This window comes from Scyliorhinus canicula, chromosome 14, assembly GCF_902713615.1.
Source record: "Scyliorhinus canicula chromosome 14, sScyCan1.1, whole genome shotgun sequence".
Classification (NCBI taxonomy): domain Eukaryota; kingdom Metazoa; phylum Chordata; class Chondrichthyes; order Carcharhiniformes; family Scyliorhinidae; genus Scyliorhinus; species Scyliorhinus canicula.
This window is the reverse complement of record NC_052159.1, coordinates 93,882,321-93,904,712: the sequence shown is the minus strand read 5'-3', so window position 1 is coordinate 93,904,712 and position 22,392 is coordinate 93,882,321. Positions and strand designations below refer to the sequence as shown.

The 22,392-nt window shown below is 45.3% G+C and overlaps 1 protein-coding gene across 2 annotated transcripts in view; it reads left to right on the top strand.

Moving 5' to 3' along the window:
* mre11a (MRE11 homolog A, double strand break repair nuclease) overlaps window positions 1-22,392 on the top strand; it is a 92,029-nt gene that overhangs the window by 18,156 nt on the left and 51,481 nt on the right. For both annotated transcript variants that reach the window (XM_038817967.1, XM_038817968.1), the window contains 5 exons: window positions 3,563-3,704; window positions 12,883-12,997; window positions 14,376-14,561; window positions 16,265-16,436; window positions 19,811-19,891. In XM_038817967.1, coding sequence (XP_038673895.1) covers window positions 3,563-3,704; window positions 12,883-12,997; window positions 14,376-14,561; window positions 16,265-16,436; window positions 19,811-19,891 — 696 coding nt within the window. The remainder of the gene's footprint in view (window positions 1-3,562; window positions 3,705-12,882; window positions 12,998-14,375; window positions 14,562-16,264; window positions 16,437-19,810; window positions 19,892-22,392) is intronic.

Sequence of the window (22,392 nt, the reverse complement as noted above, 5' to 3'; positions counted from 1 at the left end):
CCCCCCCCCCCCCCCCCCACCCCCCCCCCCCCCCCCCCCCCCCCCCCCCCCCCACACACACACCACCGCCACCATCTGGCCTGGACTTGCAAAATCCTACCAACTGTCCTGGCTTGAGACAATTCACACCTCTTGAACCTGGGATTACCCCTCTCTCTGGATCTGTAAAGACTTCTTTGACTTTGTCTATATATATATGTTTCTGGAACCTACCTCTTCATTCTCCTGAGGAAGGAGCAGCGCTCCGAAAGCTTGTGATTCGAAACAAACCTGTTGGACTTTAACCTGGTGTTGTAAGACTTCTTGCTGTGCTCACCGCAGTCCAACGCCGGCATCTTCACATCATTTCTTTTTGATAGTGACAGCAGGAATTCTGACAGGCCTGCACAAGTCCCAACCATTTCACTGTGCATGCCCAGCAGCCTTTCCTGTTGGCCGCAGCATTGATGTCCCCATCTGTGCATTCTGTAGCACAACATTTGGGTCACTTTTCCTTCTGGCAAACTGGCAACTGCTTACCCTTGTCCCCTGCTCCTTTTGCAGGCCCCTCCTACCCACTAACTCACCATATGCAAATGCTGCCACTATGCTGCCCTCTATATTACACATGTCAGTATCTGAGCAGGTGACTGCAAATATGAGATTGAATGAAGAAATTTCTTAACCTGTCTCGTGTTTCTCTTTCACTTCATGTTCCTGTGCCACTGCTGGGCCAAGTAGTGGTTCTTGGGTATCTGAAAGTAGAAAAGCACAGGGTATGGTTTTGGTAAGTGGAGGGTGGCAATGCAAGAGATAATGCTATACCATCTGTACCTTATAAACCACAAGAAATGGTGAATTGAGGAGAAAGTAGGATGTGCAAATGAGGATTTGAAGATTAGGTAGGAACATAACTGCACTTTCAATAATGCCAGCCCTGCTGACCATGGCCTTTGTTGTACCGCTCCAATGATGGTGAGCAGGATCTCCTCCATAAGGGTGAGGACCATGTCCCGTGCTGGTTAGGATGTAGCTACTTGCAGTTATAGAGCAATAAAGTAATTTACCACATAGAAAGAAGCCATTTGGCTTATAAGCCCATGCCAGCTTCTTGCGGAGCAGTCAAATAAGTTCCACTCCATCCCTGTAGCCCTGCAAGTTTTTTTTCTTTCAAGTGCCTATCCAGTTTCCTTTTGGGTAGCAAGTTCCAGGTCATTACCACTCACTACATAAAAAACGGGCTGTCCTCCTGGTTCAATGGTCTTGGCTGACCGGGATCATGCTGATACTCTTCTGTGCTACAGAAACAATGGTCTCTATAGCGCTTCGAGAGTAGTAGAGGCAAGTGGAAAATTGTTCACGTGAGGCTTCTTGCACATGGCTCTCGTCACTCTGGCCAAAGAGCAATTTCTCTAAAAGCATTCATGTTCAGACAGGAAGACCATCCGTCTCTGGTCCTCCAGAATGTCCTTTACCTGGAAGTGATGGGGTGGGATGCCATAGAATCCTACAGTGCAGAAGGAGGCCATTCGACCCAAAGAGCACCCTACCTAGGCCCATTCCCCTTCCCTATCCCTGCAACCTAACCTACACACCTTTGGACACTAAGGGGAAATTTACCATGGTCAATCCACCTAATCTGCACACCTTTTGGACTCTGGGATGAAACCAGAACACCCGGAGGAAGGCCACTCCGTCACCGGGGAAAAGTGCAAACTCCACACAGACAGTGACCCAAGGTTGGAATTGAACCCAGGTCCCTGGCGCAGTGCGGCAGCAGTGCTAACCTTGTCTAGAGGGAGGTCAGGTGAAGGACATAGTACTGGCCGGTTAGCTTGAAATTGGTAGGAAACATGCACAATAAATATCATTTCAATTTGTTCACACAGCCACTGAAGTGTTGTCAATGCAGGCTGCAGGCAACCCTGCTTTGGTAATGGCTCTCATCCAGATGAGGCGATGGGGGCCCATTGGTGACTGATACAGGGCCACGAAGAGCAAGGGCCTGAGCAGCCAGAGGCACTAGGGCCTTTAAAAGGTCAAGGTGCTTGCAAACATAGCCTATTGCAATGGCGAGCATTTGCCCAATGTGGGTGTATCACCCGCTGTGCTCCTGTCTAGAGCTCTGCAAAAACAATGCCAGAGGTGTCCTCGTAGTTCAGGATGTGGTTGCTCACGTCTGCAAGCTTCTCCAGCAGGAGGTTTGGATGTAAGGACTCTGGAGGTGTAACACTGTGCTCCTGGCCTGCAGTGAGTGAACGTCTGTCTGGATGCCCTTTAAATATGGTGCCAGGATCTTCAACCCCACGAGGTGATAGCAGGACGGGCGACTTCCTGCACTTGGCCACAAGATTTGCTAAGTTTCTCGCTGATAAATAATTAATGTTTTTAAAATTTAGAATACCCAATTCATTTTTTCCAATTAATGGGCAATTTAGTGTGGCCAATCCACATACTCTGCACATCTTTTGTGTTGGGGTGAGACCCAAGCAGACACTGGGAGAATATGCAAACTCCACACAGTCAGTGACCCGGGCTTAATTAATGAGTTGAAAGTCAAAGATCATGCATGTTTATCCCTCAGGAATCACTCCAAATTTCCCACCAGCCACCGCACTTAGTCTCCAGAATGGAAAATTTACTGTGGTTGGGTGACATGCCTGTCATAGTTGGATAGCTGGCAATGTTGGTGTAAAATGTATTGGATGAGGTGAAGCTATGAATATTATGAGTTGTATACTGTGGTGTTATTGAGCAGTGTCTGAGGTTACTGGTTCATTTGTGAAGATGTGACATTTGAAAATGCATCCAGTGACCACTTGAGAGGTTACTCTATCGTGACCTCTTGCGGCACTCTATCCAAGTCGTCACTGCTATAATGTTGGTATTTACTGTGACGGCTAACATCTGCTGCCTTTGCAGCATCTGTTCAGAAGGCCTCCTTCTCCCTTGAGGTTATAGACCCTTTCTCCTTTTGCTTGCCGCCAGCAACGAGGCCTCCGGTGCCGTGCCCCAAGCACCTTCGAGTCCACTGCCTGTCCTTTACCACCATACTCACTCTTCTGCTGTTCAAACACTGTCTTTCCTCCGCTACTTCCCGGGGGTGCTACAGTTATAATGCACCTCACCTTTAAGAGGTGCAGGTAGACTTTATTAGTGGAAGGAAGCTTTAGGTAGTGCTCGTCTTGCACAAACTGACTGTCTGCAGCTGCTTAACAGCGCATTCAGCTCTGGGCTGCACGTTAACAAAATTAAAATTTGCAGACAGTGCTCTCTTCATTGAAGGAATGGGTACTGGTTAACCATACATCATGTTTCCTGCGTCTATTTTCAGGCCTTTCCCAATTTTTTCCCATCTCTTTTTTTAATGGTATCAAATAACTATATAGTAAATGCCATTATGCCACAATCACATTTAACCCCAACCAGCTTTATCTGATACATTAAAACAAAATCACATAAATGAAAGGATTAAAGAGGTAATTGAACCCTTGTATTGGTTCTGCTTTAAGAGATTTGATTCAGTGTATATATTGCATTTTAATTTGACTGAAACTTTTTCTCCATTTCAATACTGTTTTAGGCAGATGCATTGTGTGCCTTGGACCTTCTGAGCTGCGCTGGATTAGTAAACCATTTTGGTCGGTCAATGTCTGTTGAGAAGATTGACATTAGCCCTGTGCTGATGCAGAAAGGAAATACTAAGCTGGCGCTCTATGGCTTAGGTGAGATTTTCGAGCTTGGTGAAAACAAAAACCTATTTTTTTTGAGTGTATTGGCATTATTACGGTTTATTATGAACCGCAAGTTTTCTCATGTCTGGTTCAGGAATAAAGAGCTTGCGTTTTTATGATTCTTTGTGTATTCTGAAATCCCAAAATGCTCTGTGAGTTAATGTCACTACATAAATGAGTGACCAGTAAATGTGTTGGGGTGTGCTTATTGAGATGAACAATAGCTAAGGCGTTAGAAAATCTTGAATCTAATGGCTGCCTGGTGCTGTCCTGCCCCAGAGTGATCTTGCCAGATGTGGAGTCTGACCAGCACAGGCCATCTATCCAGTAGTGGCAGGTAGCTAATTGGGCTCAATTTAAGTTCTCACTTAGGGTCAGATTGATGATGCTGCTGTGATCTTGTATTCCTGCGAGTACGCCCACTTCTCCCAGTTGGAAATAGCTGCAGACTTCTGTTTCTGTGGAATCAGCTTCTTAATTGGTTGCTTCCCGGAAGATTGTGACCAGTGCCTCGCAGCAGCCACCTGTGGGTTCCCGACACTGAACTGAGACTGACTTCGGGGTCCAACATTCTCGGGACCATTCAGCTCCCCGGCTCTTTTTCTAGTAGTGCTATCAAATTGTTTATATCCACCTGATGAGGAAAACTGGGCTTTAGGATGCTGTAACGTTTGCTGTTCTATGTGTTTTAAGGGTGTACAGTAGCATCCTGCTTTTGAAAGTGTATAATCTCTGGGATTTGGTCAATGAACTATCCTCCGAGAACAGCATGCTTATTTCACTATTTTATGCTTCACATTCGCGTCACTCTCATTTTTAGCATAGTTGCCAAAGCTAATTGCAGAAATCCCTGAATGGTAGATTGTTAGAATTTTGGTATCAGCACAAAATATTTCGTTTACATTTAACAAATGTAGACTAATGCGACTTCTCTGTTCATTCCTGTGGCTTACTGTTTGGCTACATAATTAATGCTGAACGTGTGGAGATGGCAGCCAGTCAACTAACTTGACAGATATGCCATTTGAGCAAGTGGGTCCTAACTGATTTGAACATTGTAGGAGCTACGTTACTTTTTGTTGTTTGTCTGGTATTAATATCATTGATCTTGAACAATGATCCGAACTGCCTAGCTCCTCATATGCTGGGGAACACCATACATCATGCATCTAATTTAACCAATCACCTCTGCTATTCGACTGAATGGCAAGTTAAGTTGATGGAGGCATAATCCTATGATCAAGCAGTTGATTTTTCTAATATTCTCCCTTAACGCAGCAATTCATGCTGCTGGGAGTTGGGCTTGAGTGGTCATTCATATGTAAGCTGAAATTTTTCATGGCTGCAACGTCTTTGTCACTGGAGGACGATCATACCAAGACCATGATTGAGTATGGAAATCCTGATGTTTTTACTCTCCTCACTAGTTAGATGACAAGCTTGAGGTGACAAGGGCAAGTATTCTCACTGCAGGTTCCCGATACAGTAAGTCCTCACTTAAGGTTGAAGCTGCTTTCCTGAAAATGACTTTTAAGTGAGTCATCGGTTCTCATAGAGAAGTAGTTTTAAAGGCGGAGTTAGGTTCCTTTTGGTTTTTCTGGGCAAGAAATGTCTGATGTACAAGTTGAAATAATGTACTGTACATGTGCAGTGCTAGCTGGAATAACTTGTAAACTGAAATAAATAAATGAATTTAATAGAATATACATTTTTTTGTGGTGGGCGTCTTCCAATTAACTACAGTAAACACAGGAACAGGTTACAATAGTTTATTCATGATTCAAGCATGGGGGATCTACCTCAGAGAAACCTCTGGAAGAGCACTCTCCACTGATACAGCTCTCCATCCTGAGACTGCTTTAACACAGCAATCACAGGGAGAGAATTCTAATACAACTGTCTTCACCAAGTCACAAATACAGGCTGCTTATACAGTTAGTCAGTACACAGAACATTTAGAATTCCCATCTTGTCTACGTGTTTATAATGAAACCTTCACCCAAAAGCTTGTCCTGTATCTCCTATTCTTCTAACCAGTAAATAACCTTGCTGGCAGCTTCTGCTGATATTAGGACCTTGAGGTAGAGCATTAACCAGCATGTGCTCTTTCTCTAATGCAGGGGTGTTAAATCTATCTCCCCTTTTACTGATTCTATTCATTCCCCCACACAAATTCACATTAGAAAACACCATAACACCCTGAGTACAGCACTTTGTGTCCCAACCACAGCATCCCTGAAACTTTGCTCAACCTTTTGATTGCGGAGTCCTCCATTATCGGTATCTTTCACAGTTGACCAGAATTTTAAATTGAGCAAATTTCTTAGCATCCTGGGGCAGGATTTCATACTTAGAACATAGAACATAGAACAGTACAGCACAGAACAGGCCCTTCGGCCCTCAATGTTGTGCCGAGCCATGATCACCCTACTCAAACCCACGTATCCACCCTATACCCATAACCCAACAAACCCCCCCCCCCCCCCCCCCCCCCCCGCCACTATACAACCAGGGCCGAAGGCCAAGACATTGGCCTTCCTCCTCTCCATGAGCTCCGGCTTCTTTGAAACCCCAAATATCGCCGCCAAAGGGTCCGGGTCCACCACCTCCTCCACTATCCTGGCTAAGACCGCAAATAGCCCCGTCCACAATCCTTCCAATTTCTCGCAACCCCAAAACATGTGCGCGTGATTCGCTGGCCCCCGCCCACACCTCTCACACTCTTCTGCTACCCCCTGAAAGAACCCACTCATTCTCGCCTGAGTCATATGCACCTTGTGCACCACCTTAAACTGTCTCAGGCTCATCCTTGCAGAAGAGGAGGTCCCACTTACCCTACGCAGTGCCTCACTCCATGCTTCCCAATTGATCTCCCCTCCCAACTCCGCTTCCCATTTCTCCTTGATCTTCACCACCCGCTCCCCTCTCTGCTCCCCAGCCACTTGTATATATCCCCAATTCGTCCCTCTCCTTCCACATCCGGGAGCAGCAGTCACTCCAGCAGGGTGTATCCCGGCAACCGAGGGAACTCCCTCCAGACCTTTTGTGCAAAGTCCCTAACCTGCAGATACCTGAATTCACTCCCCCTCTCCCTTAGCTCCTCCAGATTGGCAAACCCTTCCTCCAAATACAGATCCCTCACCTTGACCAGCCCCACTTCCCCTACACACTATCCAGCCACCCGGCTCAAATCCATGATTCTCGCACAGCGGCGTTAGCACCGACATCCCTTCCACCCTAAAACGCCTCCTCAACTGATTCCATATCTTCACTATGGACTGCACCACCGGGCTCCTTGAATACCTACTCTGAGCCATTGGCAACACTGCTGTCACCATAGCCCTCAAACTAGACCCCTTACAAGATTCCTCCTTCATCCTAACCCACTCTCTCCCACCCTGTTTTTACTGAGCCTCTGGAGTCTTTCCTTTGCTTGCTCTACTTCTGGCTCCTGTTCTGAACTCAAATTGAAGTCATGGGTGCCATCTAGTGGCAGAAGTTGGACAGTGCAAGTAGTCCTGAGACTACAGTTGCTATCTCCGCTGACCACCTGGTTAATTCTAAAAGCACTTGGGGCCTCACGGTAGCATGGTGGTTAGCATCAATGCTTCACAGCTCCAGGGTCCCAGGTTCGATTCCCGGCTGGGTCACTGTCTATGTGGAGTCTGCACGTCCTCCCCGTGTGTGCGTGGGTTTCCTCCGGGTGCTCCGGTTTCCTCCCACAGTCCAAAGATGTGCGGGTTAGGTGGATTGGCCATGCTAAATTGCCCGTAGTGTAAGGTTAATGGGGTATTGTTGGGTTACGGGTATACGGGTTACGTGGGTTTGAGTAGGGTGATCATTGCTCGGCACAACATCGAGGGCCGAAGGGCCTGTTCTGTGCTGTACTGTTCTATGTTCTATGTTCACTTTGGATGCTTGTACTTTTAAAATATTTTATTCCTTTTATATTCCATGATGTATTTCATTTTGCATGCTGTTTCAGCTAGGACTGCACAGTGCTGCACATGTATGTTACAGTATTTTAACTTGTACATTGTTTTTTCCGAGCGAGAAATGAACAAAGGAATCTAACTGGCTTTAACATTGATTCTGATGATTCACTTCAAGTCATTTCACTTAAAAATTGTGCTTTTCAGGAACACAACTTTAAGTGACGGCTCCCTGTATTCCAAACAAAATTGTCGCTTCCAATAATTGAAGTAATCCAAGGCGAAAGATCACTATCAACTTGTATGAGCATTTAAAAATGACTGTCATCCTGAAAGCAAATAAAATAATTTTGTCAGTAACCCGATAGCTGGCTTGCTTCTCTTTGAGGTGGAGGCAAAAAAAGGTGCACTAACCTTTTGTCACCAAGGGCAGCAAACTCTAAATTCTGTGAACCACTTGTGATTGAAAGGTAAAGTCCTCATAGCTTTGTCAGTGCCACTTTGCCCAGATTGTGACTCCAGATTCCTTTCCCTCTTCATTGACTAGCCATTGTGAGCCACTTCACTTCACCAGCAAGCCTGAGATTGAGAGCTCAGTGTGTGAGTAATCAAAACACTGCTCAATATGGTGGCTAAATCTCTTCTGAAATATTCTGTCACGTTGCTGGGATTAGGGTGACACGGTAGCACTGTTGCTTCAGAACGCAAGGGTCCCGGGTTGGATTCCCGCTTGGGTCACTATCTGTGCGGAGTCTGTACATTCTCCCCGTGCCTGTGTGGGTTTCCTCCGGGTGCTCCAGTTTCCTCCCAAAAGTCCCGGAAGACGTGCTTGTCAGAGGAATTGGACATTCTGAATTCTCCCTCTGTGTACCCGAATAGGCGCAGGAAATGTGGCGACTAGGGGATTTTTACAGTAACTGCATTGCAGTGTTAATGTAAGCCTACTTGTGACAATAATAATAATTATTATTAACTGACACTTTAGGTCAACATCTTGGCTTGAAAAATGCTGTTGCTAGTTTTTATTCTGCCCACAAGGGGCATCAAATGTTGGTGGAAATTGTTTATAGGCCATCAAACTGCAGTGCTATGTTAGGCATGGTATAAATCAGGACATTAGGGATGTATGTAACGTGGGTAATGCAGCAATAATGGGCGACATGAAATTACACATTATCTGGGTTAACTGAATGAGCACTAATGCTGTCAAGGCGGAATTCCTGGAGTATGTATGAGATGGGTTTATAGAGCAGTATGTTGAGAAGCCAACCAGGAATCCGGCTTTTTTGGAATTAGTATTGTGTAATAAGAGAAGGCTAATTAATGACCTTGCTGTGAAGGAGCCTTTGGGAAATTCTGACCGTAATATGGTGGAATCTTTCACTAAGTTTGAATCTAGAGTCTTAAATCTGAAGGTATGCGGAGCAAGCCGGCTATGGTGTATTGGCAACATACACCAATGGATTTGATGGTAGACGTGCAATGACTAGTATTTAAAGAAATACTACATTGTCTACAACAGATATACATTTTTGTGAGGCACAAACACCCAAAGAGAAAGGTAAATCAACCATACTTAATGAAAGAAGTTAAAGATTGCATTAGATCAAGGAAGTGGCTGATAAGGGTGCCAGAAAAAGTGGTCAGCCTGAAGATTGGGAGCAATTTAGAACCCGGTGAAGGAAGGGGAAAAAGAGAAATGGAGACAAACTAGCGAGGAACATAAAGGTGACAGCTTTGATCGGTTTGTGAAACTGGAAAGATTAGCTAAGACAAATGTGGGTCCATTACTGGTGGGCACATTGGAAAAGCATGGTAGCATAGTGGTTAGCACAGTTGCTTCACAGCTCCAGGGTCCCAGGTTCGAATCCAGCTTGGATCACTAACTGTGCGGAGTCTGCACGTTCACCCCGTGTCTGTGTGGGTTTCCTCCGGGTGCTCCGGTTTCCTCCCCCAGTCCAAAGATGTGCAGGTTAGGTGGATTGGCCATGCTAAATTGCCCTTAATGTTCAAAAAGGTTGGGTGTGGTTACTGGGTTGCAGGGAGGGTGGGGTTGTGGGCTTGGTAAGGTGCTCTTTCCATGAGCCGGTGCAGACTCGATGGGCTGAATGGCCACCTTCACTATAAATTCTATGAAATCTATGAGAACAGGTCAATGGCAGAGAAACTAAACAGTTACTTTGCGTCTGTCTTTATGGAAGGTACAGAAAATCTCCCAGAAATACTAGGTGACTAAGGGATTCGTTAAACTGAGGAACTAAAAGAAATTAGTATTAGTGAAGAGGTGATACTTGAAAAGTTAACTGGATTGAAGATTAATAAATTCCCTGGACCAGATGAGCTTACCCTAGAATGTTGAAGGAGATGGCTAAAGCCATAGTGGATGCATTGATGATTATCTTTCAAAAATCTATAGATTCTGGAAAGTAGCAAATGTAACCCCATGATTTAAGAATGGAGGAACTGCGAGAATAGAAAACTGAAGTACCTGTTAGTTTGAAATCAGTATTCCAGAAAATGGTGGAATTTATTAGAATGGATGTGATAACTATCCGTTTTGCAAAGAATAGTCAAATTGGGCAGTGTCAGATGGGATTTCTGAAAGGGAAATCATTTTTGACAAACTTGCTGGATGGTTTTGAGGATATTGTTTGTAGTATTGATGAAGGAGAATCAGTGAAAATGGTATATTTAGATTTATCAAAGGCTTTTGATGAGGTCCCACCCAGGAAGCTATTAGTAAGTGAAATTGAAGTGCATAGGATTGGGAGAAACATAAAAGAATGGATTGAGAATTGATTAACAGGCAAAAAGCGGAGATTGGGAATAAACAGAGGGGTACCTCAAGCATTAGTGCCAAGTCCGCAGTTGTTCACAATCAATTAAAATGATTTGGATATGGGGACCAATTGCAATTTTTCCAAATTTGATGATGGCACTAAACTGGATGGGAACGTAAGTTGTGAGGAGAATGAAAGAAGGCTTCAAGAGGACTTGGACAGGCTAAGTGAATGGACTAGAACAAGGCAGATGGAGTATAATGTGAATAAATGTTAAGTTATTCACTTTGGTAGGAAAAGCAGAAAGACAGAATATTTTTTAAATGGTGAGGGGTCTGGAAATGTTTGTGTCCAAAGGGACCTGGGTATGTTCATGAGTCACTAAAAGTTAGCATGCAGGTGCAGCAAGCCATTAGGAAGGCAAATAGTGGGCAGGATTCTCCAGTCTCCGACGCCAAAATTGCGTTCGACGATCGGCTGGTGAATCCACGTTAGCACTAAAATCGGGGGCGGCGCCGCTTTTGCGATGCTCTGCTTCCTCCAAAATGGCATGCTCTAGGAGTACGCCACTGCCATCGGGACGGCCTCCGGTCGTTACCTGAGGCCTTCCATCTGATCGGCCGAGTTCCGACGGAGTGGGGTGGGTGTGCTGTTTATTTTTGGGAACTCAGTGTGACAGCTGTGGACTGAGTCCAGCGCTGCCACAGACGTGGGGGGGGGGGAGGGGGGGGGGAGGGGGGGGGGGAAGGAGAGCTGATCTGCGGGGGAGGGGGGGGAGCTTCAACGGGGGCTGGGGGCACTGGTGGTGGGTGATCCGGGGGTGGCGAGCCTGGTCAAACGGCGCCACTACTTGGTAGGCTAGGTCCGCGCGCGCCTGGCGCCATGTTGCGCTACGCGGCCGCTGCAGGTCACAGCCATGCACATGCGCGGCCACGGATCCGGTAATTCTCCGGCCGTATCTGCAGCTAGAGTCAGATGCTCTACACTGCGTACCTGCTAGCCCCCACAAGACAGGGGATCGGTTGCCATTTTGCACCGTTTTTACGGTCATAAAACGTCACCGTCCCGCGTCAGCTCTTCGTCTCAAAATCGGAGAATCCAGCCCCGTGTGTTTGGCTTTCCTTCCAAGAGGATTTTACTACAGGAGTAAGGATGTCTTGCTTCATTTGTACGGAGCCTTGGTGAGACCTCGCCTGGACTATTGTGTACAGTTTTAGTCGCCGATCTAAGGAGGGATGGACTTGCCATGGAGGGAGGTTTATCAGATTAATCCCTGGGATGGCAGGATTGCCTTCTGAGATGAGATTGAGGTGACTGGATCTGTATTCCCTATAGTTGTGAAGAATTGCAGGGTGTGACATCTGGATCCAGATAAAATGCTACCCCAGACTGGAGAGTCGAAAACCAGGAAACCGTGGTTATTTAAGACTTAGAATAGGAGGAATTTCTTCACTTAGATCATGGTGAATATTTGGAATTCTCTTTCCTTCTGGGGCAGTGGAAGCTGAAACAGTGTGTACATGTTCAAGACAGAAATTTCAATTTTGATTGATGGAATTGAAATATATGTTTAAAGTAGTATTGGAAATTATAGAATGACATATTTCTCTCTCTCTCTCTCTCTCTCTCTCTCTCTCGTTTCTTTCTTTCTCTTCTTTTTCCCTCTCTCTCTCTCTCTCTCTCCTTTTTCTTTCTCTTTCTTTCTCTTTCTTTTTCTTTCTCTTTCTTTTTCTTTGTTTCTCTCTCTCTTTTTCTCTTTTTTCTCTTTCTCTCACTCTCTCTCCCTCCTTTTTCTCTCTCCCTCTCTCTCACCCCTCTCTCTCTCTCTCTCTCTCTCTCTCCCTCTCTCTCTTCCCCCCCCCCTCTCTCACTCCCTCTCCTTTTTCTCTCTCTCCCGCTCTTTTTTTCTCGCTCCCTCCTTTTTCTCTCTCTCCCGCTCTTTCTCTTTCTCTCTCTCTATCTCTCTCTCCGTCTTGCCTTTAATTTTTAATTACTTGGGAACTGGGCGACCCTTATGTTCCATGTTACTTTCTCCATGGCAATGCCTTGGCCGAATCAATCAATTTGCCAACCAATCAGCACTTTTTCTCCTGTAGCATAAATTGTTGTGATAATTTGAAATTTAGCGTTCTTGCATTTTTCCCAATGAGCGCAAGATGAAAAGCTTTGGCATGTTTCTTCAACAATATTTAATTTGTGATCTATGCATACGCACACAAGTATGAGTTATGAATTGTCTATATCAAAATTGAGCAAATCCTGAAATTTAGAAAAAATATAAGGAAAAAAAAACTACAGGACATTGGTTGTAAACATGCTTTTAACACTTGTTAGTACAGTATTTTGAGTCAAGTACACATCTTGCAATATAGTTCAGGGTTTTAAGATGTGTCCTACTCCACTTGAAATCGTTTGGGAACTTTGGTAAAATGCAGTGTGTGCTCTACTAATCCATAGGAGCCATCCCAGATGAGCGTCTCTACCGGATGTTTGTAAATAAACAAGTTACTATGCTGAGGCCAAAGGAAGAAGAAGATAGCTGGTTTAACATATTTGTCATTCATCAAAACAGGTAAGAATCCAACTAATTCATTGATGATCTGGTGTAGCGGCAGCATGGTGGTACAGTAGTTAGCACTACTGCCTCACAGCGCCGAGGACCTGGTTTCGATCCTGGCCTCTGGTCACTGTTATGTGGAGTTTGCACATTCTCCCCATGTCTGCATGGGTCTCACTCCCACAACCCAAAAAGATATGCCGGGTAGGTGGATTGGCCACGGTAAATTGCCCCTTAATTGGGAAAAAGAATTGGGTACTCTAAATGTATTTAAAAAAAAATAATGATCTGGTGGCAAAGAATATTATCAATCAATTTTAACTGAAGACTGGATGAGGAAAAAAAAATCAACAAAATGAGTTTCACTACTTGGATTTTTTGACGTCTGTACTAATTTACAAAGTATAGCACAATATTTCAGATTTCTTTGGATCATTCTAATTTATGCAGGTGCAGGTTATTCAGATGACTTGTCAAGGGGAGGGGAAAGTTAAAAAGAATGCCAAATATTTTGAAAGAGAAAGCAGGAAAAACTAATCTGCAGGTCCTGCCTTTATTCTCTCTTGCAAAGGGATTTGGAACATGAAGGTGGCTGAATTGTTAAAAATAATATGAGGAATCTATCTTCAAGGTTACATTTACTCTGAAACTGAGAGGTTGAATAAACTCGGTTTGTTCTCACTGGAACGACGGAGGTTGAGGGGCCACCTTATAGAGGTCTACAGAATTATGAGGGACAGGAACAGAGTGGATAGTCAGAGGCTTTTCCCCAGGGTAGAGGGGTCAATTACTAGGGGAAATAGGTTTAAGGTGCGAGAGGCAAGGTTTAGAGGAGATGTACGAGGCAAGTCTTTTACACAGAGGGTAGTGGGTGCCTGGAACTCGCTGCCGGAGGACGTGGTGGAAGGAAGGACGATAGTGACGTTTAAGGGGCATCTTGACAAATTCATGAATAGGATGGGAATAGAGGGATAAGGACCCCGGAAGTGTAGAAGATTTTAGTTTAGAGGGGCAGCATGGTCAGCGCAGGCTTGGAGGGCCGAAGGGCCTGTTCCTGTGCTGTACTTTTCTTTGTTATGCCATGATCTCTTAAAATTTGTAAAAATGGACGGGACTTTCTGGCCCTGACACAGGTGGGCATTATTTCGGGTGGGGTGGGGAACTGTGACGATGCCTGCTGGTGTCGGGGCCAGAAAATCCCACCCAATGAGAGTCATTTCTTCTGTCAGAAGAAAATGGAAAGCCTCGGAAGTGCTTAACCTTTGTGTCAGTTGTGGTTCTAAAGAAGTAAAACAACATTTTTGAGCTTTAGAGATAGGGAGAATGTTGTACTTGGAACTTACCTTTATATCAGCTAGTCAAGTATTTGTACAATTTGTTGTTTCTCAAACAGGAGCAAACACGGAGCTACCAATTACATTCCTGAACAGTTTCTGGATGATTTCCTTGACCTTGTCATTTGGGGACATGAACACGAGTGTAAAATCTCTCCTATAAAAAATGAACAACAGCTCTTCTATGTTTCACAGCCTGGAAGCAGTGTTGTCACTTCTCTTTCTCCAGGCGAAGCTGTCAAAAAGTATGTGCCTTTTTAAAAAAACAAATTCTACCTTGCTGTAACTTTTCTAACAGACAAAGAGTTAGTTGAGATGAATTTGTTACTGTTAGCAATATAATTTTAAAAATTTGGATTTTGATCACTGATTGCCTGAGGAGGAGTTGCCGATTGCCTCATTGAATCATTGCAACCATTGTACTAATGGATGTTCCCACACTGGTGTTAAGTGAGGAATTCTATGATAGCACAGTGGCACAATGGTTAGTACTGCTGCCTCACAGCGCCAGGGACCGGGTTCAATTCTGACCTTTGGTGACTGTGTGGTGTTTGCACATTCTCCCCATGTCTGTATGGGTATCCAGTGGGTGCTCTGGTTTCCTCCCACAGTTCAAAGATATGCCGGTTAGGTAGTTTGGGCATGCTAAATTACCCCTTAGTATCCAAAAGGTTTGGTGGGGGCGTGGGCCTCGGTAGGGTGCTCTTGGAGGGTCAGCGCAAGCTTGATGGGCCGAATGACCTCCTTCTGCACTGTAGGGGTTCTATGATTCTACATTAACCCAGCAATAATGAAGGAATGATGATATACGTCTGAGTGAGACTGCTATGATGTGGCTTGGGACCCTGTAGGTGGTAATGTTCCTAAGAACTGATTAACTTGTGCTGCTAACTTAATGTTTTGAGTTGAGATTTCACTGTGTTAACTTAGTCTAAGGTAGACGTTTCTCGACACGTTCATATGTAACAAAGCAGACAAATTGCCTATCCAAACATATCAAATAATATATAATGGACCACTTGCAATGCGAACTGGTCCTTTCAACATAGCTTTTGAAATCTGTTTGTGAGAGATATGGCAGATGTGCATTGAATATATTAACTCGACTATTTATTCAGCGACACGGTGGCACAGTGGGTAGCACTGTTGCTTCACATTGCCCGGTCCCAGGTTCGATTCCTGGCTTTGGTCACTGTCTGTGCGGAGTCTGCACGTTCTCCCTGTGGTCAGTGTGGGTTTCCTCTGGGTGCTCCGGTTTCCTCCCACAAGTCCCAAAAGGCATGCTGTTGGGTGAATTGGACATTCTGAATTCTCCCTGTGTACCCGAACAGGCACTGGAATATAGCGACTCGGGGCTTTTCACAATAACTTAATTGCAGTGTTAACGTGAGCCTACTTGTGATAATAATGATTATTATTATTTAAAAATAATAAAATTACTGTCCAACATCCTGCCTATGTAACACCTGACCTTAGTTTCACTAAGAAGAGAAAATTATCCATGATTTTTATTCCTTGTCACTTTTCTGTTGATCCTGTTATAGTGTTGGACCTGTCCATTGGCTGCAGTATTTTTCTGGTCACTTAATATTATTCCATTTTCATCATATTCCACTTTGAACACCTCATTTTTATCTAGAACTAAAACGAATGTTAAAAAGAACTCGTAGTATAGAGTTTCACGCACCAGGAGTACATCTGTCATTTGGGTGCAAAGGTCAATGTGCTGATCCTGTCAGATGCATTGACTTTTTGTGCTGAATAACAGTTATACTTACCAGCAGCATGGATTTGTAAAATTCACTTCAGTACCTAGATCAAAGTTCTAAGTGTGCGTAATTGAGTCAGAATCAAGAGATATTGACATGGAATTATCGATCCTTGGCTATCATCAATATTTATGAAGTTTAGTTGTGATATTTATGAAGTTTATTGCTCTTGATTATAGGCATGTTGGCTTGTTGCGAATCAAAGGGAAGAAAATGAACATGCGGAAGATTCCTTTGAAAACAACTCGCCAGTTCTTTATTGAGGATGTTGTTCTTGCAGATCACTCTGATATATTTAACCCAGATCATCCCAAAGTCATGCAGAAAATCGAGGCTTTTTGTTTGGAGAAGGTAAGCCAGTAGAATACAATAAGTCCTTTCTTGATCTGAGTCAGACTGCAGAAGACAATTCTGAGCTTCTTCAAAAATATTCTCCATGGAGACTGCAAATTGGAGTGAGTGCCGTTGGTGTCACAACATCTTTACAGTGCAGAAGGAAGCCATTTGGCCCGTCGACTCTGCACTGGCTCTCTGAAAGAGTATTCTGCGTAGTCCCAGTCCCCTGCCTTATTCCCATTCTTAGATAGCAATCCAGTTCCCTTTTGAATACCTCAATCGAACTTGCCTCCACCACCCTCAGGGAATTAGTTCCAGGCTCCAGCCACCCTCTGGGTGAAATAGTTTTCTACCCCATCACTTTTACTAATTTTATGAATGATTTTGAATCTGTGCCCTCTAGTTCTTGATGCTCTCTTGAGTGGAAACAGTTTCTCACTATTTACCCATTCGTACACCTCAGGGCAGCACGGTAGCATTGTGGATAGCACAATCGCTTCACAGCTCCTGGGTCCCAGGTTCGTTTCCGGCTTGGGTCCCTGTCTGTGCGGAGTCTGCACATCCTCCCCGTGTGGGTTTCCTCCGGGTGCTCCGGTTTCCTCCCACAGTCCAAAGTTGGCAGGTTAGGTGGATTGGCCATGATAAATTGCCGTTAGTGTCCAAAATTGCCCGTAGTGTTGGGTGTGGTTACTGGGTTATGGGGTTATGGGGATAGGGTGGAGTTGTTGACCTTGCGTTGGGTGCTCTTTCCAAGAGCCGGTGCAGACTCGATGGGCTGAATGGCCTCCTTCTGCACTGTAAATTCTATGATTTTGAATATTTCTGTCAAGTCTCCTCTTGGTCTTCTTTTCTCCAAGGAAAACAATCCCAATCTCTCCACCCTATCCTCATAACTACAATTCTTTATTCCGAAAACCATTCTTGTGCATCTCCTCTGTACTCTCTCTAATGCCTGATATCCTTCCTTGAGTATAGTGACCAGAACTGGACGCAGTACTCCACAGGAGGCCTAACTGGTGTCTTATACATGTTCAACATGACCTTCTTACTCTTGTCCTTATTAATAAAGTGTAAGGTACTTTATAGCATATTAGCTGCTCGATCAACCTGCCTTGCCATCTTCAATGACTTATGTACATTTACAACGAGGTCCCTCTGTTCCTGTGAGTTTCTCCCTTTATTTTATGTTGTGTCTCCATTTTCTTCCTGCCAAGTGAGATACTTCAAGCTTCTCGGCATTGAACTTAATCTGCCACTTGTCTGTCTGATCCACGAACATGTCTATGTCCTTCTGAAGTTCAAGACTTTCCTTATCACAGTTGAAACGTTTTGTATCATCCCTGAACAACACAGTCTAGGTAATTAATATCAGCAAGAACATGAGTCCCAATACTTACCCTGGGGAATTCTACTACACGCCTTCCTCTACTATGAAAAACAACCATTTATCATTACTCTCTGTTTCCTATCACTCAGATAATTTCTTATCCAAGTAGCTACCATGAACTAGAATTTTGCTCACAGGCTTTTTGTATGGCAGGATATCAAATGCCTTTTGAGAATCCATATAAGTTACATCAACAAAGTTGTCCTTATCAACCTTCTCTATTACCTCTTCAAATTGCTCCAGCAAGTTAGTCAAACATGATTTTTCCCTTAATGAATCCATGCTGGCTTTCCTTAATTGTCCGGCACTTGTCTTAAGTGACGATTGATTTTGTCCCAAAGAAGTTTCCAGAAGTTTCCTTACCACTGAAGTCAAACTGACTGGTCTATAGATGCTGGATTTATCCTTGCACCACCTTTTGAACAAGGGTGTAATATTTATAATTCTCCAGTCTGCAACAGCACAGTAGCAGCCTGAATTCCTGAAATTGGCCTGCACCAACACTGAGAATGACAACAGTTTCTCCACACAGAATAAGTTCATTCGCACTGGAAGGCACAGGGTGTGCACTTACCCCCATCCTTCCAAAGAATGAAATTGTTCACAATAGAAGACATTGGTTCTGTGCCAATCTCCACCCTTCTGGAGATGTTATGCTCCTAGCTCAAGATCACTACGGAATGCACAGTGATCTACATGCTTGCACTGTGGGTCATTTAGGGATACTTGTAGACTTAAGCTACAGCGTTTAATTTAATTTAAATTTGTTTTTTTTCTTTGGAGAATTTTATTTATCCTTAACTGGAATACATGCTATGCATTTACAGAATAAAATTAATATTGGGACAGTCTCAAATGGGTAGAGACTCAGGGTAAGATCAAACTGAAAGGTTTTGAAGTGTTGTTTGTGGCGCACTTTGCTGGGAGTTTCCTGCCTGCTCTGTCGGTGAGTTCCCAACTGCTATCTAACCACATTTAGTCGCTTTTTTGGGCCTTGGGGTGTTTCTCTCCGGTGAAGCCCAAATCAACTCCTCTGAGATCGGGACGCCATTTTGACAGGGTGCCCCAATCTCAAAGTGACCTTGTGGGTCCCCCACACTCCCCACCCATGGGCAGTGACACCCCCCACACATATGGGCATATCCCCCAAGTGATGACATCCTGCTATGAGGTTGCTGAGGACCCCCATTTCAGGTTTCCCACGCCCCCTTCCGGGACCCCCATTCATCAACCCCCACCAACCCTTCATATCCACCCTTCTTCCATGGGCATGACCCCCCTTCTCAGCCCCTGACCTTTGGCAGTGCCACCGTAGCACCGGGGCATCTGAGCACTGTCACTCCTGCCTTGCAGTGGCTTTGCAGTGCCACCCGGGCACCTTGTGTGACAGGGCCAAGGTGCCCAATTTGCAGGGCTCCTCGGTGCTGTTCTGCCTGGTCCACGATTGTGTGGACCAGTACTAACGACACCTGGCTGGGGACTCCCGGGGGGGGGGGGGGGGGGAGGAGGGAGGGAGGGAGAGAGGGAGAGAGGGAGAGAGGGAGAGAGGGAGGGAGGGAGGGAGGGAGAGAGGGAGGGAGAGATCCCGGGGTGCGTAGGCCAAGCAGGTTCTAGACACGCGTGGCTTAGACATGCCCATTGTCGGGGAGGATCCTGATCGTGCTGTCTCGTGAGCTCTGGGTAGATCTTGTGAGGCATACTGGCTGCCAGGAAGCCCGTGTGAAGCTTCTTCCGGCATCTACCTTAACTAGAATACATGTTATGCATTTACAGAATAAAATTAATATTGGGATAGTCTCAAATGGGTAGAGACTCGGGGTAAGGTCAAACTGAAAGATTTCAAAGTGTCGTTTGTGGCACGTTTGTTGCGCTTTGCACTCCTGTTTGGGTGCGATGCGGCCGGCAGATCGTGCCCTCAATATTTTGTTTAGACAATTAATAGTTCTTTTGTACTAATTGAATAATAGCTCCTTTTATTTGTCTGTTTGTATTCGTCTTGTAGGTAGAAGGAATGTTGGATGTTGCTGAAACAGAACGTTTGGGAAATCCACGCCAACCTGAAAAGCCCCTAATAAGAATGAGAGTTAGTGTTCTTTTTTATGGCTTCGCCCTTTATAAAATGCAAATGGGAATTGGCAGAAATTAAAGCCAATTTTGAAGAACAAAGATGTTAAAGGATATTTCTATCGCGGATAAAATATCAGGACTAGATATCCTTTTGGGTTGTGTAACAAATATATTCACTTCTGTCGAAATGAAGTCTCAAGTCTGTTACATCGAAAAAGGGCCTGGGAGTTGTAGTGCATGGGCCAATGAAGGTGTATAATCAATGCAGTGAAGGGGAATGGAAAAACAAATTAGTCTGGTGTAAAACAAGCTGCCAATTCAACATTGCCGTTGGGTGTCATCACCCAAGGCCAATTTCAGCCTTTTTATTTGATTTGTATACAGGAGTTTGATCAGGTTACATCTCAAATACTGTCTTGACCCCCCCTAAATGGGGATATACATGCCTTGATAAGGGTTTCATCGAATCAGTGTTTCATCATAACTTCATTGCTTTGTACTCTGTGCCTCTGTTTCTTAAACCCAGAGTTCTGCAGTGGGCAGCACTGTATCACAGTGGTTAGCACTGTGGCTTTACAGTGCCACGGTCCCAGGTTCGATTCCCCGCTGGGTCACTGTCTGTGCGGAGTCTGCACGTTCTCCCCGTGTCTGCGTGGGTTTCGTCCGGGTGCTCCGGTTTCCTCCCACACTCCAAAGATGTGCAGGTTAGGCGGATTGGCCATGATAAATTGCCCTTGGTGTCCAAAAAAGATTAGATGGGGTTATTGGGTTATGAGGATAGGGTGGAAATGAGGGCTGAAGTGGGTTGATGCAGACTTGATGGACCGAATGGCCTCCTTCTGCACTCTGTTCTATGCCTCTTCAACCTTTTATCTCAACTTGCCCTAACATCTTCAATGATTTGTACGTGTATACCCCGAGGCAGGTCTGTTCCTGCACCTGCACCCCATTTAGGATTGTATCTTTATTTTATGTTGCCTGTCTCCATTCTTGCTACAAAAATATATAATTACATACTTCTCTACATTAAATGTCATATGCCAAGTTTGTGTCCTTTCCACACCCATGTTTTCTTGAAGTCGATCTCTATCCTCCTTCATAGTTCACAATAAACTTTGAAATTGTTCCATGCACAGTCAAGTCTTGGCTATTAACATATATCAAGAAAAACAAGGTCCTGGTAACTGATCCTTGAAGAGCATCACTGTATATTCATCCAGTCAAAAACAGCTGTTCACTAATACTCCCTGTTTTCTATCAACATTGTGGGCGCAATTCTCCGCACTCACGACGGTGCGGAGAATAGCGGGCGTCGTAAATTTTTACGGCCATGCTGGTCTGACGCCCTCCAGCTATTCCCCCCCCCCCCCCCCCCCCCCCCCCACGCCCGCCTCCCGACACGAATCGCTGCCCGCCGTTTTTTTTTTAACGGCGAGCAGCGATTCTCAGCTGGCCGATGGGCCGAATTCCAAGGCCTTTACGACCGTTTTTATGAACGTCAAACACACCTGGTCTGACCGTTCGTAAAAACGGCCGTAAAGTCCCGATCTGGGGAACCATGGCACCGATTGGCACGGCAGTACCACGGCCGTGCCAAGAGTGCCATGGGCCTGCGATCGGTGGGCACCGATCGTGGGCAGCGGGTACTTACCCCGCGCACTCTTTATCCTTCCGCCGCCCCGCTGTATCCATTCGCGGGGCGGCTGAGGGGCATACCGGCCCGCGCCTGCGCGGGTTTCATGCAAATGCGTGATGACGTCATCCGCGCATACGCGGGTTGGAGTCGTCCAATCCGCGCATGCGCGGCTGACGTCATCTGACGCGTCAGCCGTCGCAAACTCTGGCTAGTGGGCTTAACGAAATTCGTTAAGCCCGCGATGCCGGAGTTCACGGCCGCGGGATGCTAGCCCCGACCGGGGACCAGAATCGGTTCCCGGTCGGGGGGGCGGAGGCTGGCGTCAAACCCGCCCGTTTTTGACGCCAGCCTCACGATTTCTCCCGGGTGCGGAGAATCACGCCCTATGTCCTTGCAGCCACAATCTCTTTTGTATAATGGGCTGCAATGTTGCTGGTAAGCTTACTATATGGCACTTTTTTAGAAGTCCAAAATGCACCACATTACCCTCATCGATCCTCACTTGTTACCTGAGCAAAAAAGTTAAGTTAGTTAAACATGATTTGCCTTTAGCAAACACGTGTTAGCTTTCCTTAATTAATCCACACTTGTCTGAATGACTATTAATTTTGTCCGGGAGAGGGCAGCACGGTGGCACAGTGGTTAGCATTGCTGCCTACGGCGCTGAGGACCCGGGTTCGAATCCCGGCCCTGGGTCACTGTCCGTGTGGAGTTTGCACATTCTCTCCGTGTCTGCGTGGGTTTCGCCCCCACCACCCAAAGATGTGCATGTTAGGTGAATTGGCCACGCTAAATTGCCCCTTAATTGGAAAAAATAATTGGGTACTCTAAATTTATTTTTAAAAAAATTTTGTCCGGGAGTATCATATCTGAAAGCTTTC